The sequence below is a fragment of the Manacus candei genome, unplaced genomic scaffold (genome assembly GCF_025592945.1).
Source record: "Manacus candei isolate 608988 ecotype Guabito, Panama unplaced genomic scaffold, ASM2559294v1 h1tg000024l, whole genome shotgun sequence".
Taxonomy (NCBI): Eukaryota; Metazoa; Chordata; class Aves; order Passeriformes; family Pipridae; genus Manacus; species Manacus candei.
The window spans coordinates 555,485-572,934 of NW_026138072.1; the positions used below are offsets into that span (position 1 = coordinate 555,485).

The following is a 17,450-nucleotide window of genomic DNA, read 5'->3' on the forward strand; positions in this document are numbered from 1 at the left end:
ACAGAAGCTTTCCAGCCTGGAACTGCATGCAAATTTTTTGCCAGGAGTTCTGAGCAATGCATGAGTATACTCATAAATTATATTCTCACATTTTGTTCTTGCTATTTGTCGAGGTTGCTATTCTTTCAATGTTGATTCACATGCAGATAATGGGTTTATAGTAATATAGACACATTAAAAGTAGGAGTGTATTCTCTGTTGCAGGGAGCTCAAGACCAGCTAACTGCTTAAACATTTACACAGCTATCAAATGGGCTTTGCAGGCACTGCATCAATGGTAATACTTGGACTGCTTGTGACATGAGTGAACTTGTCACAGCAGATGTGCTACATTTCTTTGCCCATGAAGCCCAGATAGTAACTAGGTCTTTCATTATCAAATTTAGTATGTTCAATTGGCTTTATCTATCTACGTATATACGTTCCTAACCATTTGCTAAGACAAGGACTTTTCCTCACACCACACCACCTGTGAGAAGGCTGGGGGGCACAAGAAGCTGGGAGGAGATACTGCTGGGACAGCTGACCCTGGCTGACCAAAGGGATATTCCATACTATATGGTGCAAAGCTCAGTAACATAAACTAGGGGAAAAGATGGCTGCAGGCCACTGCTTGGGAATTGGTTGGACGTCGGTTAGCAGGGGGTTAGCAGCTGCTTAGCAGCTGCATTGTGTATCATTTGTTTTGTATTCTAATTATTTTATAACAGTTATTTTTATTTTCCCTTCTTTTTCTGACCTTTTAAACTATCTCAACAGCTGAATTTTACTTTTTTTGCCCCAAATTCTCTTCCCCATCCTGGGGTGCCGATGGGGCAGTGAGCAAGTGGCTTGTGTGGTGTTTAGCTGCCTGCTGGGTTAATCCCCAACAGTCCCTTTTGGCACCCAACCCATAAGGGTGGGAAGAGTTGGGATAATGACAGATATCATGACAGCATGTCAAAACTATTATTTTTATAAGCAATTCACAGTATTGATTTAATAGTCACTGCTCACAACACTGATCTCAGTGTCATTGTGTGTATTCTCAGAGTTGCATTATGTAACATCTTACTTGCTGTGTATGTTCCCTGTTGTGCTATTTATCACCTCTGGGTTAAGGTTATAATGTTGTTGTACTTTGTAACACAGGTTTGGGATATGATGAAATTCCTGTTGTCAGGATTGCGGCGTGCATGCACCCGGCATTGCCACCATGTCTGCATGGCAGGAGCTACCTTGGAAATGGCCTGTAACTGCACTATCCACCTCCTCCCCTCAGAGAGCCTAGCCATGGGGGAGACACCCCCCTCCATCCTCCCCTTCTCCTTCAGGGGCGTTACAACAGCTCTTGGGAAGTCTCAATATCCTCAGCGTGTTCAAACCAGCATGTTTGTATTGCTGTGATGCATGATTGTGTTTCAGGTCTTGTGTAAGGCTTATACAATTACGTAAGAACATCACCCAGAGATCTGCCCCAAGGCTGGATAGTTACGAGTGACAGGGTGTGTGGGATGGTGTGGCCAAGTGCCTAGGACAGTGGGCACCTCCAGCATTTTGGAACTTCACCTCTGAATAAGTGCAGAATCCAGAAAATCTGGAAAAGGTGAGCTCTCACCCTGGTAATTCCAGAGAGATCCAGATGACTCCAATGTACTGGGGCCTGGCCCAGGCTGACCAAGCCCTGTTCACCAGTGCTCAGTGCTAGTGGTGGGAAGGTCTCCAGGCCTGACAACAGAGCTGAACCAGAGAACTAACCTGTGCCAGTATCAGCTACCCCAGTACACAAGAAGAAAGACTGGAAGCAGAAGTGGAGGAGGAAGATAGGTGACCACTGCTTGAGGATGAGTCAGAACTCTAAAATGGGGAAGAACCACCCAATGATTCCTATCACTGAGTGAGGTGCTGGATAGGTGAAAGGATTTCACCTGTCAGCCAGTTGAGCACATTTTCACCTGGCTACTCCAATGCTGGGATGACAGGGCCAGTAAACTGGAATTAATGCAGAGGGAAGCTAAGCAGCTGGGTTCATTTTCTAGGGAAGGAGGCATTGATGAAGTGATTGGAAAATGGGCCCTCAGCCTCTGAAGACTGCTCTTGTCAGACATGAATGAAAGTTATCCCTTCAAGGAAGATGTTATATATCATACAGGCAAGAATACCACCACTGGAGAAAGGTATCCGGTACCTGAGGGAATTAGCCATGCTGGAAATTCAGTACAAGGCAGCAAAGTGGTTTTACTGACAATGTGTGCCAGCTTATGTAACCTCTGATGGAATAGAAACTCCTCCCTCTACATTACAAAAAATATTGAAATTATGAGGCGTTTGAGTGGAGTATGAAAACTAATAGCAATTTTACTAAAAACAGAGAACAAAACAGGATAAAACAAGGATCAAGCAATAACAGAGAACACGTCACCCGAAATCACTCTTTCACTTTTGCGCCACCAAGGTGGCAACGCAGCCTCGATTCAGTCCCGTGGTTCTGCTGTAGCCAGGGCAGAGTCGTGGCTATGTGAGTGGCAACAATGGTGGTGGCAGCAGCCACACGGGAGCAGTGGCTGTGGGCAGAGACACTGTGAGTCTGGCAGGTGCCACATGGCACTGAGGTGGCAGTGGGGTGGCTCCAGGGGAAGCAGTCCCAGGAACCAAAGAGGACCAGGTTCTGTCGTGTTAGCAGCTTTATTCTGTTAAGTTCTCACAGTATATTTCCCAGCAGGAGCCCTTTTCCCTCCCTGCACCCTGGGGGGAAAGGGGCTATCCCCCTGTGCTTCTCCAGAACCACGTGATGGTGTGGAGAAATTTAGCTAAACCATAACATGGTGGCACCATCAACATTGCCAATACATTTTTCTCCGTTCTTTCAGTGGCAGAGTGCAGGCTACAGTTTTGCCACAGTTGCCTCCACTACCTGGAGTGGCATCCAGAAAACCTGGAAGTGAGTGCCTCAGAGGTGGAAACACAGGCTTACCATCTGCCATGGACTGATCCAGACTGCACTGGAACAGGGAGAAGCTCTGGAACATGTGCAATTCATTGATGATACCATGAGTACAGCAGAAGTCGGTTTTGATAAGGGGAAGAAAATAGCCCAAATTCTTCTGAAATATGGTTTTGCCATAAAACAAAGTAAGGTCATGGGACCTGCACAGGAGATCCAGTTTTTAGGAAAAAAACAGCAAAAAGACATTATCATACCTCAATGGATGTAATTAACAAGATAACAGCAATGCCTCCACAAGAAACAAACACAAGGTTTTTAGGTTTTGTGGACTTAGGGAGAATGCACATTTCAAATTACAGTCTGATTGTCAGCCCAGAAGTAGAACAGTTTCAAATGGGGCCCCGAGAAACAACAAGCCTTTGAATAAATCAAACGGTAAACAGTTCATGCAGTAGCCCTCAGGCCGTTTGGGCCAAAGCAAGACATAAAAAATGTGCTCTATAATGCAGCTGGGGAGAATAGCCCTACCTAGAGCCTCTGGCAAAAAGCACTAGGGGAGACTTGAGGTATACTCTTAAGCTTTTGGAGTTGGGGATACAGAGGATCAGAGGCCTGCTATACTCCAACTGAAAAAGAAATAATTGGCAGCATGTGAAGGCGTTCAAGCTGCTTCAGAAGTGATTGATACTGAAGCACAGCTCCTTCTGGCACCCACAACTTCCTGTGTTGGGCTGGAAGTTCAAAGGGAGGATCCCCTTTACACATACCATGCAATTGATGCTATGTGGAGTAAGTGGGTTGTACTGATCACACAATGAGCTTGAATAGCGGACACCAGTTATCCAGGAATTTTGGAAGTAAATATGGACTGGCCGGACAGCAAAGATTTCAGGGTATAGCCAGGAAAGAGACAGGTTCTGAAAAGGCTTCACTGTACAATGAACTACCATAAAATGAAAAGCAATATGCCCTGCTCACTAATGGGTCATATTGTAGGAAAACAACAAAGGTGGAACACTGCTCTTCGGAGTCCCACAAGTTGCAGAAACTGCTGAAGGACACGAGATGAAGGACACTGCTGAAGGCGAATCGAGTCAGTTTACAGAGGATAAAACTATCCATCTGTCTTTAGACATTGCTGAATGAGACAAATGGCCAGTACTTTACCTCTATACTGATTCATGGATGGTGGCAAATGCTCTTCGGAAGTGGCTACAGCAATGCAAACAGACCAACCAACTGGCAGCACAGAAGTAAACCCACCAGGGATCCTGAATTATGGTGAGGTATTGCTTCTCAGGTAGAGAACCTGGCTGTAAAAGTGTGTCATGTAGATGCTCACATACCCAGAAGTCAGGCCACTGAAGAACGTTCGAACAACCACCAGGGAGATCAGGCTGCTAGGATTGAAGTGTCTCAGGTGGATTTGGACTGGCAACAAAAGTTGACTTATTTCTGGCTTGCTGGGCCCATGGCACCTCGGGCCATCAAGGAAGAGATGCAAGATACAGATTGGCTTGTGATTGAGGGTTGGACTTACCATAGACATAATCTCCCAGGTTATCCACGCATGTGAAACATGCTGCAATCAAGCAGGCCAAGCGGGTAAAGCCTCTGTGGTATGGAGAACCTTGGCTGAAATATAAACATGGGCAAAGGCAAACCCATTCATGGGGTGGCTTTCACTCAAGGATCTGGGTGCACTTTATTGGTAATGTGGAAGGATGGGGAACTCTGATGCGCATCTCAAAAGGATTTGATTCTGGCTGAGAACAGGCAATGATCAGCACCGTGTGATGTTAACTGCTATATAATATTGTATGCCATCACTACTAGGGTTGCTATATGCCATATCGATGGTATTGCAGTAAAAATTGCCTGGCTTAATGAAAAATGAGTCTTGAAGAAACTGGGCAAAGTGCAGCAATGATAGAACACTGGTGATGGAACCAGAACTGGCTTCAACATGCAACAGTCCAACACTACATACCATCTCTCTGGCCTTAAAAGTCTACTATGACAAATGAAGCCCAAAGTCATGGACTAAATTGGCTCAATGAACACTTTAGAAGGATAATACAGGAATAATATCTGTGTGTATGTATCAAAAGATGGGAAAGGATGCATTGGAAAGAGCATTACTTAAATGGTATAGAATATTGTTCTGGTTGGATACTGTTCTGTGTTTTGTTTGAGACAATTTTTGCCCTAGTAGCTGGTATAGTGTGTATAGCCATGTTATGGATTTAGGATAAGAACAATGTTGATAACACCCTGATGTTTAGTTAGTGCTGAGCAGGGTTTACATCAAGCCAAGGACTTTTCAGGTTCTCACGCTGCCACACTATCAAGGAGCCTGGGGCACAAAAAGCTGGGAGGAGACGCAGCTGGGACAGCTGACGCCAGCTATCTCAAGGATATTTCATATCATATTGCATCATGCTCAGTATATAAATTAAGGGAAATGCTGGCAGGGGGCTGCTGCTTGGGAACTGCTGAGCATCAGTTGGTGTGGGTGGTGAGCAATTGCACTGTGCATCGTTTGTTTCGTATATTCTATTCTTCTACCATTACTAATATAAATATTATTATGTTCCCTGCTGTTTCTGTCCTATCAAACTGTCTTTATCTCAGCTCATCAATCTTACCATTTTTCCCCTCAATTCTCTCCCCCATCCTGGGGGTTGGGGAAGGGTGGTGGTTGAAGTGAGTGTGCAGCTGTGTGCTATTTAGCTACCTGTTGGATTAAACCATGACAAGGACAAACACAATGAAAAATGTATGATGCAGCAAAAGCATTTTCATTTGTTTTAATGCAGTTGTTCAGAGACTATACTGAGTCAAAATCCAAAGATGCTGGGGCAGCTGCATTTTTTGGTAGGGAGCAGATGGATCCAGGTTTTAAGATATAGACTGCATATCACATGAACCATGCTTGCAGGCTGCATATGGGCCATGAGGTAAAATTCCAGGTTTAACTGAGGTGTTTGTTGTCCTTATAGCCACAGTACAGAACAATTTCTTATTTTAAATAAGCAACTGTGTGACCATACTGTTCATACTGTATGCGTAATGCACTACACCAACAAGGCTCTAAAAGAGCTAAATAATAACATATGCCATCAGGTGCCACAAAAAAAAGAAACTATCTTAAACCAATTATTAGATTAGGCCATAGAAATACTGAGGATGCATCCACATTGCAGCTGGTCTTCCATCTTAACCTTTATAGTTGATTTAAAATTTTACTGTTTTATTGCTCCCATCAGCAATAACAGCATCAAAAGCAGGAACAACCAAAGCAGATTTTATGGAGATCCTAAAGAAAAATACCAAGTTACCATGTTAGAAGTACTATGAGGGAGGCCACCTGACCCACTTGAGAGGAAAACAGGGGAGGACACTCGTCTGGGATGCCCCACACACTTCAATTCCAGACTGGCCACTGGGAAGCATTTTCCGTTGTCTGCCTCTCTTCAACACTGCCCTCCCCACACTGCTCTTTGTCATCTATGTCTCCCTTTCCCTTCCCTTCTTTTAACTGTATCCCTACAGTTGCAACATTAGGTTCAGTCCATCACTGGACAAGTCTTAAAAATTCTCATCAAATTAAATTAATATGTCATATTAAATTATCTTGAAATCCAACTGCCTCTAGAAAGTAGCGATACAGAGAAAAACATAAATAAAATTACTAAAAAATTAGTTTTAGTGTAAATATTGACTTGGAAAGTAATAAAGGAAACAACTGCCTAAAGCTGGTTTATTTTTTGGTTTGAGATATTCATCTGCAAAAAGTCAGTATTTGCAGGAAAGAGAAGAAGAAAAAGTTTTCTGGTACCACATGCTACTGCATGAATAATATTTAGCATGCATTAAATATCAGCAACTGCATTTTATCAGTCAGTTAATTTGCAAATAATTTGCAGGAAACCTAACTCAAAGTATCTCAAGCTGGAACAAAACAGAAACATAGCCAATGGACTGCACCAGACAAAAAGATCAGACATAAAAAACTAATTTCTAATTCTGACTCCAGTGTATGGTTAGAGTTACACTGGGGAAAAGTTTAATACAAGTAGTAATACTGTGAAGAAAGCCTATCCAAAGCATTTTCTGTAAAAGTGATTGAACACATTAAAACAGATGTGAAAGGTAGGGTTGTCAGATTTAGGAGATGTCAGGTCAAAAAAACTTGCTCTAGTTTTGAATATAGGGTTTCTATTCTAGTATCTGGAGACTTACAAATAGAAAATATTGATTGCATTTTCATTGTATCAGAATATATATTAACATTTGTAAAAGTTCTTGTTTTTCTTCACATTGAAGTCTTTCTCCCCCAAAGGCATGAAGATACCAAAGTGAATATAATTAGCAGTAATATATTTTATTACTGAGACAAACTGTCATGGTAACCTATCAAGACATTTTTTTCATGGAAACTGTTGATTTTTTTAGTATTCTAAGAACATTATAACATAAGCATTTAACTTCCAACTTTATCTTGTTTTGCATCCTGTTAACATGGCATGCCAAAGACATATATAGGACTAAACGGAGTCTACTGTAGCCTATCTATTGCTTCCAGGACTTCCAAACTGTTGTTAAATAATTCTCTTCTACTGTACAGCGAAGACTTCTACTCAGAACATCAGGCTTTTATTTAAACCTCCACATGTTTCGGTGTACAACAGAAGTCTAATGACATAATGCTTATAACTGACCACGGCGGCAAAATCTACAATTTTTTTGGAACTTATTGTTAAAAACATACTCACAAAAGGGAAAAATGGTGCTGTATAAATGAAAACTGCTTCTGCTTCGATGCCATTTTACTACTTTGTAACACTTCTTGAAGTCGAGTTCTTACACTGAATATTACTGTAGATGCTTTTTACTCATTACGGGTTACATTATTTTTGGTACTTCCAGGAATAAGAGAAGGATGATGCCTCTTGAACTTGAGATCACAGAAGAGTCCTCCCTGTACTTGCTAGAGACATACAGGATCACAGAAGGGGTTCAGCAAAAGGGGTCCACTGCACATTAATATATGGAAGCCATACAAGGAGTGACTGAGGTCACTTTATTTGTTCAGCCTGGAAAAGACTGAGGGGAGACCTCATTGCAGTCTAAAACTTCCTGGTGAGGGGAAGCAGAGGGACAGGCACTGATCTTTTCTTTGTGGTGACCAGTGACAGGGAACCATATGAAGTTGTGCCAGGGGAGATTTAAGTTGGATATTAGGAAAAGGTTCTTCACCCAGAGGCTGGTTAGGCACTGGAACAGGCTGCCCAGAGAAAGGATCACAACACCAAGCCCAACAGAGTTCAAGAGGCATTTGGATGATAATCTCAGGCACATAACGTGACTCTTGGGGTGATCTTGTGCACAGCTAAGAGTTGGACCTGATGATCCTTGTGGGTCCCCAGAATATTCTACAGTTCTAGGTTTCTAACACCCTGTGGTGCCATGTACTTCAATTGCAAATAGAGGAAAATAAGGAGGCTGTCAGGATATCTTCTTGGACCACAGTAGTATATCTTTATTACATGCAAAATTGTTGTGGAGCCTCCATCACTGAAGATACTCAAAACCCAAATGAACAAGGCCCTGAGCAAGCAGTTCTAGTCATCCCTGCTTGGAGCATGGAGGCAACAGACATACAAAGGTCTGTTTCAACCTCAATTATACTATGATTCTGTGAAATCAATATTAAAGAAATACTAATTTTTATATTGATTAATGTACTTATTCTGACTTTTCTGTATCTCCTACTTGGAAAGAATTGTATTTTCTCTTTAAATGTAGAATCAGAACAGAAGTACAAAAGAAATGTGGTTGGATGAGACTGAAGACTGTTACATTTTTAACAAAATTTTAGTGATAGATTCCCGCAACTTTCTGACAACACTCTAAAACAAGAATCAGTATTGTACAGGTAATCCTTTTAATTTATACTTTTCAAATATTGCCCAGACTTTCCACTATTCCTCATTGATAGACTGGTACAGTACCATACACGTGTTGTCTTGAAGTGTGCTTTATGTGTAAGGTATGTCTATCGGTAAGGTGACTAAGCATTGCCACAGCTTCTTTTGTTTGACACCAGCCACAAGGAACAGTGACATACAACACATACTGTAGACTTGTTGATAATGTGAACATATTTGGAGAAGTTCTCTTTTCCCCTATCAGAAACAGACATTCATATCTGGGTGACTGAAGTTTTAGCCCTTGCCCATGATATGTTTTCTCAGATATTGTAGAATATGGTCTTTAGAGTTAATGATTATAAAGGGCAGTGAATGGGCAGTGAATGGAACAAATGTTTTAGTCATCTAAACATTGACTCTCTGTGCACTTTTAATCTCCACACCTAGCCTTTCTCAAAATCTCCCTTTGCTATTGAAATTATATCCTTGTATTATCTCTCCACTCTTCAGCAACTGGAAAGGGAAATAACTGGCATTTCTATAATACTACAACAAAGAAAAACAAGGTTCAGCTGTGCAATTAGTCATAATATATTAAAATTGCAAAACCTTTCACGTAAAAAATATTAGGTCCATATAAAACAATTTTGTGGTTTCCTTTCCTGTGTTGCACAATTACAGAGAGCAGACGGGAAATGAATAGTGTTGGAGATTACTAAGCTCCTGCTGCCAATTTTCTAAGGGACTGAGGCTTATGCAGTTGTGCTATCTGTGTCCTCTCCAAACACTTTTAAACCTACTAGATAATTTTGACCAAATTTGGCAAGGGTGTGGAAGGAAGAAGGTTAGTTGAAAAAAATACACATCTTTCCAGTTTTGTGAACACTAGCACCTGAATAGCAGACAACTGACATACACTGGCGAATGAAAAAATGCATCCTGATCTCAACAGTTATCCTATCAGTTTGGCTAAGGACCTAGTTATCAGCCTGTATGTACTAGGTCTTCAGCTGTCAGGTGCAACAGACAAAATGGCAACCCACAAGGGATCTGAACTCTGGAGTTTTTTACAGAACCAAAGAGATTAGACATTTTACCCTACCTGATTATCTGGCACAATTATTCACTCACGTCACATTCCAAAGTCTCAACTTGTCTCCTCTGTTTGTGGTCTGGCATGGGCAGGAAGGTTCCTGCTGCTAATCTGGCATGGTTGGGCAGATAATCATGTTGGTTCCTGCTGTGACGCCTCCTGCAGCCTCCAATCTCAAGCATTACTGGTCAAGGTCTCTGGGTATCCTACAGAGTTCATCTACACACAGCTCTCTGATCTCTCAGGATCATTCCTCCAAACAGAAGGTTGAAGGCAGAAGGTACTTTTCATCCCTCTTTACTACTCCTGAAACAGAGAGTATGATTTCAAGTCACAGGAAGTCCAGGTCTTTACAGAAAGAAACAGGCAATTTTACTCTTTTTCCTAAACATTGGTTCAGTGTTGCTGCTGCAGAGATCATCCATCTTTCTTCATGTCACACGCTGAAACAGGCACCTTCTAACCTGTTAGGACACAACCTTCCAGTGTTCTAGTATGAATACTACGATTTTGCCAGCCTAAGTGATTCTTTGAGGGTGGTGGAACAGTGATATCTTCTTTTACAAAAACGCTATATCCCTTTGTCTATAGAATAGAAAACAACTTGAGCTAGAGGGCCTTTGGATTTAAGAACTTTTGAGTAAAATATTTTTTTACACATTTTCTAAGAATTGTATATAAATCTCTAAAAAATGCACATATAATCTGTTGTTAAATATAGACAATAGTCACAAGTAATTCAGGGAGTTAAACTGCTGGGTTTTGCCTAGCAGTTCATCTTACTCTATGTAATATTTGTAGCCACTAGCGATTTCTTTGTAGTGTAATAACATTCATTTCAGATTGAAAGCAAATGTAAAGGCAAAGTATCAGATTAGGGTATACAATGGAAACTTTACAATAATACCCAAATTAATAATATACACCATAAATATTTACATTGTCATTGGGCGTCTGTAGAAATTGTGGATATTTTATGATCAGCCTGAAATACTCCCTTAACTTTAGATTCCTGATTGTGACCTCCATGACCTGCTAGTGCTCCCTCACTCAAACATTTCATCAGAAGTGGAGGATATTGGTCATGTCTAATAGTTGTCTCTATTCCAAGATCATCCTGTCCTCTGTGAACTGTATATGGAAGACTGTTCTTTCCTAAGCACATTTCACATTTCTTCCTCATGGTATACTTTTATCCACTTGCCATTTTCACTTTTCTGTAACCACCTAAGACACTGTGATAACACCATAATTGTAAAATTTCTTGACATCTTCGTGATAACATGAAGGCACAGGGGCTCATGTAGTGTAACATTCTGTCTTTGAGAAGGTCATGTAGACAGGCTTTCAACTATTTTTTATGGTTAAGATGTATGTAAATCTCTACCATGACATTTGACAAAAATTGGAGACCAAATTCAGATGTATGGAGAGAAATTAGAATATTTATCAGGTCTATTTATTCTGAACAATATTTTTTTCTGATATGCATGTCATAGCTCCTATTATTAATACTGAACATGGTAAAACACAACTCCTCTGTTTATAGGTTTTCCAAACTGTTTGCTTTTGCTCCAGGAGTTCTACACTGGTTACATTGAAAAGGAGTATTACCTCTAATTTAAGGCAGGAATGGTATATGGGTTTTATTCGACAGCGCACTCATGTGGCAAGATTTAGAAAGTACATAAATAGTGTATTACAGCATTCGTTGAATGCAATGTAATTTTTTCTTTACAGAAGATAAAATAACACATAAAAGTTGTTGTAGATTAAATCAATACAATGATATGTTCTCCTGTATAATTCTTTTTATTACTATTTTTTTAAGATACTTTGATTGCATACTTAGAAAAAATATCCTATTTCAAATGTTTTGGTGATACAAGAGTTCCCAATAAAGGATATTATTTCGTTTTGTTATATGTGGCCCCTTTCTTTACTGAAATTCAATTTCTTGATATCTTCATTTTTTTCATAACCACAGACTAAAAGTTCTGTTCTCTGCGACAGATCTGAGTATAGCTAAGATGTTATCACACCAAAATCTCTGAACATCACATTTTGTGGCTCCTCAGCTCCTAGTCTATGAATTGTATGCAGAATTATGACTGCAAGTTCTCATATGCTCAAGGCAAGGCCAGATATATAGCAAGAAGTAACAACTTTTATTATGCAACCTGATACCGGTGAGGAAAGTATAAATGAGCCTCCAGGCAAACAAGCCTTTCTTAAAAAGTACAAAAATAGTGGAGTTGAAAGCTGGACATACATTGAAAGCAAGTGGACTTATTTATTTAGATATGCAGCATATGATCAAACCCTCCATGTCATCTCAGACCTGGCTCACAGGGGAGACCTACAAAACATTTTCAAAGGATGAGCACTGATCAAAAATTCTAACTTTTTGGAATTAAAAAAAAAAAAAAGCAAAAAACAGACAGTGGTTTGGTACTTCATTATACACTCTCTCCTCCTGAAAAAGCTGCATATTTCAGAGACCCAGAAATTCTTTTTCTTTTGTTAAGAAGACAGTCTTCTCAAAGAAATCGTTACAGGCTTTGAGGGAGCTGGAGAGATGGTAACTAGTTAGCCGACAGGAGTCAAATCAGCTTTACTGTTGCCATTTCTAGTCTTTGTGAAGTTGTATTTCAGGGAAAAAAACGCCCCTTGGAGCATGCTTCCCACATTTTGGGCAATCACATGCAGCTGTAGATAGGTATAAGTGTCAGGGATCAGAGAGATATAGCAAGGCATACAGGGCAGAGTGCTCTCTAAGAAGAGATGCGGTACCACTGTATCCATGCCAGAAGAACTTTTAATTCTCTCTTTCTGACAGTACATCTTTGGTCCAACTGAAATTGTTAGAAAGATTGCCTAGAATCTTGGTAAGCCTTCTTTTGTTCTGCCATTTCCCATGGCTAACAGGTTTCTTACAGTATCTGGCTGCCAGCAGGTTCCACAGCGGTGAGGTTGCAAGCAAGGACATTTCAATGGGGCTGTAATATAGAAGGATATTCAGTCCTGAACGAAGAAATGCCCTGTTTTGGAGATTACTGGACAGCTGACCTTTGTTAATCCAGTGGAGGACTGATCTCAAGAACTGTGAAGAATCGTGCCTTTCATGTTTCTAGACCAAGGATTGAAGGAAAGAGGGAAGCCACTGCTAGAAAGCCCTGTTGGAAGAGGCCTAAGAGGCTGTTCGGATTAATTTTTTTGAGTGACTCAAAAGTACCAAAAAGTGAGAGTTGCAGGCCAAGCATCCAAAAGGCACAAAAGTTCTAAAGGAGCTGCCATCTTAATCTAGTTTTATTTAATTTATACTAGAAATTCCCACTGTAGCTTGAATGGCTTCTTTTCCATTATCTTCAGTTATGCTTTTTCTATAGTTCATTTAATCTCCGCACATCTTGCAAGACTCCCTCCACCACTTCTGTCCCTCCGGTGATGACTCTTCATCTTGGAGTGGGACTTAGACAAGATGAACACTATTCCTGAGTTAAGTTATTAAAGAAAACACAACAAAGCATTCCCTGTTTCACACCAGAACATGCTGGTCCTTATGGTCCCGGTACACGAAAGGAATTCAGTTTCTGTCTGCAAAGTATAATTTCAAATGCAATTTATTAGAGTTAACACCGTAAGGAAATAGAGAATTGTTATCCTACAGCATTTCAGACTTCAAAATGATGTGTAATGCCACATCAAATGGGTCTCTAATAAGGGCACATCACAAAGACTGTCTGTGGTCATTCAAGCTATTAGAGGATTTTCTTAAAATAAAACAACTTTATTATTTCTACTGTCAAACAGAAAGGATGTTTGCATAAGGACTTCTTGCTGCACTTTTAGATAGAAGCAAAGTCACGGAGGTGCCAGTACAATGTGGGAGCTGCTCATGGCTCCTTTAGCACTGTGCTGGCTGAATTTATCCTGTGACCATGGGATATGCCCAGCACAACACAGGCCTGAAGGTCACATGGCTGCACTTGGGTTAACTATTGCATGGACACTACAGTCTCAAAGCACAGTGGCCCTTCCAAGACCACTAATGTGGAGGCACACTGCAGCCTGTGGTCCAGCACCACACCCTGTGTGCACACTATGGTGTCTGACCTCATTTCTCTGGAGTCTACAATTCAAGAGGAGGCTTTGGAGAATAAAAACGGGCACCTGTAACATCACTGAGTGATCAGGAGAGATGTCAGGACTTTGGAGATCAACTTCTGAGCATAGGCTGTTACCTGGGCTTTGTAGATTGGTGTTGGAAAATGGGGCTAGAGGGGGTCCAAAAGGCACAGCCTCTGTCCAATAGGCACAGCCTCCAGGGAAAGCACTGTGGCTGGAGTACCATAGTTGTCCCTCTGCTCAGGCCCTTTCTGCAAAATCGGCTTGACAGAAGCATTTATGAAAGCTGGCTCTGACCTAACAGGGATTTAAGCAACAGAGACTTCCTGGTGTCCTTAGACTGAGAAAGCACAGTAACAACAGGGGAGCGGTTCTTGATTTCTTTATGTTCCAAATTCTGATTTACTCCCATCAAGAGAACTCCACTATGAGCAAGGTCTCTGGTGTGATCTCTGCAGAGCATTACCTTGCAGAATTTTTGTATAAATATCTAAAGGGAGGGTGCCAAGAGGACAGAGCCAGGCTCTTCTCGGTAGTATCAAGCAATAGGACAGGAGGCAATGGGCAGAAACTGATGCACAGGAAGTTTCACTGGAACTTGAGGAAGAACTTCTTTACTGTGTGGGTGAGTGTGCACTGGAATAGATTGCTCAGAGAGGTTGTGGAGTCACCCTCACTGGAGATACTCCAGAACCGTCTGAACACAATCCCAGGCAATATGCTCTGGGATGACACTGGTTGAGCAGGGAGATTGGACCAGATGTGCCTCTGTGGTCTCTTCCAACCTGAACCATTCTGTGATTCTGTGAGAATGGACAAGAACGTCCCTACGAAGTAGAGGTCTGATCAAGGAAAACTTCGGTTCTTTCCTGCCCCCTTACATTAATTCCCTCTCTCTCAGCAGGGTGTCCTCAGCTTTTTGTACAGTTATGGATGTGGAAGAGGAAAAAACTGAAATCGCACACACGTAACTGTCTCCCAGCTGCTTTGTACCAGTACTGTGGAGACTGCTACTACTGTGGAGTTCCCCGTCGCCGGGGCAATGTCCCTTGGGATGTCGTGTGGGACCGGAGCGCGCCTGAGAGCAAACCTGGAAGGACTGCAAGTGCCCCCCAGAACAGGTCAGCGCCGTGCGGAGCAGCCTCCCCTCACAGGCACCAACTCCTAAGGCAAGTCAGGTAGGACTGAGTGTAGAACCGAGCGCTTTTGCGAGCTGCTGCCTCTTTTGTGAGCTGTCTCGCTTCCACGGCTGAACGCCAGTGAGGAAACACCTCTGGCATTTGATAACAAATCCGCTATCTGGGCGTCTTGAGAGGAAATCTCTCCCCCAGAGCAAGGCATTAGAGGTCTGCGGGACGACGGCGCACGGCCCCGCCAAAGGACAGGGGCAGGAGATTCCCCTGCCCACCTCCCCGCTCTGACCGATCGCTCCTCCCTCGCCAGCGCGCGCACCAACGGCCGCCCGCGCGCCCCCCACGGCCGAGCCCGGCGCCCTCTGATGACGCCACGTCTCGCCCGGCGTCCGACAGCACGCGCCCAGCGCCGCCGGCGCAGCCGGCCGCGCGCATGCGCGCTGGGGTGAGCGGCGCCGCGTCCCTTCCCGTGCCCGCCCGGGGGGCCACGCCCCCTCCCCCCCGCCCTCGCGCCCCCCTCGCGCCGCCCGTTGCCCGCCGGAGGCCGCGCGGGGCCGGCACGCGCCGCCCGCCCCTCGGGAGCGAAGGGAAGGCCCGGCCGGGCGGGAAGCGCGCCCCGGAGCCGGGATGCGCCGGTGCCACCGCCGGCGGCGGCGGGGGCAGGGAGGGGGCGGGCCCTGAGGGCGAGGGCGCGGTCCCCAGGCGGGCGGGGCCGCGAGCAGGCCCGGGCGGTGCTTCCCCGGCGGCGGGTGCGTCCCGCCCCCCGGTGCGGGGGCAGGGCTGGGGCCGTGCCAGGGCAGCGAGGCGGGGGCTGAGCGGGGTCTGTGTCCGCAGCTGAGCCCAGTGCAGATGCGGCGGCCGGGCGAGGGGCAGCGCCGCGGTGCCCGAGCGGTGCCGAGGAGCCGGCCCGGGGCGGGAGACACGGACTCCGGCGGAGATCTCCCGGCGGATCGGCCCGCCACCCTTCGGAGCGGGATGGAGGAACCCGACAAGGAGGGAGATGGTGCCGGAGGGAAGACCGCCTGGCAGCAGAGCCTGAGTCCCGAGCTACAGCAGGGATACCGAATCCTGCGCGAGTTCCTACTAGAGAAGTACCGGCCTCTGACGGCGCCGTTCCTGGAGCCCCTCGCGGATCAGGCATCCTTCGGAGAAGAAGGCGCCGGCTCCCCCTCGGGCCATAAGAGCGGCCAGTCCCTCCAGCAGTTGCCAACTGGAATATGGCTGTTGAAGATGGAAGAGAAATTTTCCAGTGGGCAGTACACAGGGATAGCAGATTTCGTGTGTGACTTCCGGCTTATGCTGGAGACTTGCTACCGGCTGCACGGTGTGGATCACTGGCTCTCCAAACAGGCCCAGAAGCTGGAGATGATGCTGGAGCAGAAGTTGGCGCTGCTGTCCCGGTAGGTGTAGAAAAGTCTGTAGATTCCCTGCCGCATGTTGTTTACATAAAGTAGAACAGGGGGGTGTGTTTCTTTGTGTGAAAAATTCCATTAAAAGAGAACAAACACCGATCCAAACCAAACAAAGCCCCACAACAGAATACTGGAACTCTCAATACTTTCATGTGAGGAACGTTTCCTAGTGTGAGGTATTCAAATCTTAATTCAAAACTCTTTGGAAATTCCAAACCTGAATATTCCAAAAATAATTCCAAACCAAAATGCCAAACAGAGCACAGCTTTTCCTGGCTAAGATTTTCCTCCTGAAAGAAGCTTTTTGTGAACATGGAGACGCACTTGTTTACACAAGATGTCAAATGCTTCTTTATTTTACTCTGTCGTGAAGCTGCCTAAACTCTGTATGAATATCTGGCTCTTTAGAATTGTTTTTTTAACATTCTGTGAATTTTTTACTGTCTTTAAAATAAGTAGGAGTAAAATGTTGAACCAAAGTTACCTGCTTTGAAATGGCATATTTTTTGATACTCATAAAATGAGAGACAGTACTTGGCATACTGTAGTCTTAAACGGCAAAATGGAAACTGTGATAAGTTTAAATATGAGTCCCCAGCAGGAACTTGTTTATCAGCCAAAGCAGCTGAAACGTAGAAAGCTGTTGAGCTATATGGTAGAAAGGCCAGTTTAAATCACGACTGAAGTAAGTGCTTTCTCATGAATTTGTCATAGGCACAGTTCAGTCATTATCAGAAACTCATAGTGGCTTCTTACAATGAAAGGCCCACCAGTCTCCTGAATGACATAGTGTTTTGCATGTAAAAAACAAAAGTTTTTTTT

General features: G+C 43.6%; 1 protein-coding gene across 8 annotated transcripts in view; it reads left to right on the forward strand.

Moving 5' to 3' along the window:
* The first annotated feature begins 15,891 nt into the window (after positions 1-15,891).
* The window catches only part of KIAA2026 (KIAA2026 ortholog), a 90,114-nt gene continuing 88,555 nt past the window's right edge, over positions 15,892-17,450 (forward strand). For 5 of the 8 annotated variants that reach the window (XR_007904636.1, XR_007904637.1, XM_051788225.1 and 2 more), the window contains exon 1: positions 15,892-16,616. Coding sequence is in view for 6 of the 8 variants with exons in the window: in XM_051788225.1 (XP_051644185.1) it covers positions 16,066-16,616 (551 nt within the window). In the remaining 2 variants the exon portion in view is untranslated. The remainder of the gene's footprint in view (positions 16,617-17,450) is intronic. The other 3 variants (XM_051788223.1, XM_051788224.1, XM_051788220.1) reach the window with 2 other exon arrangements.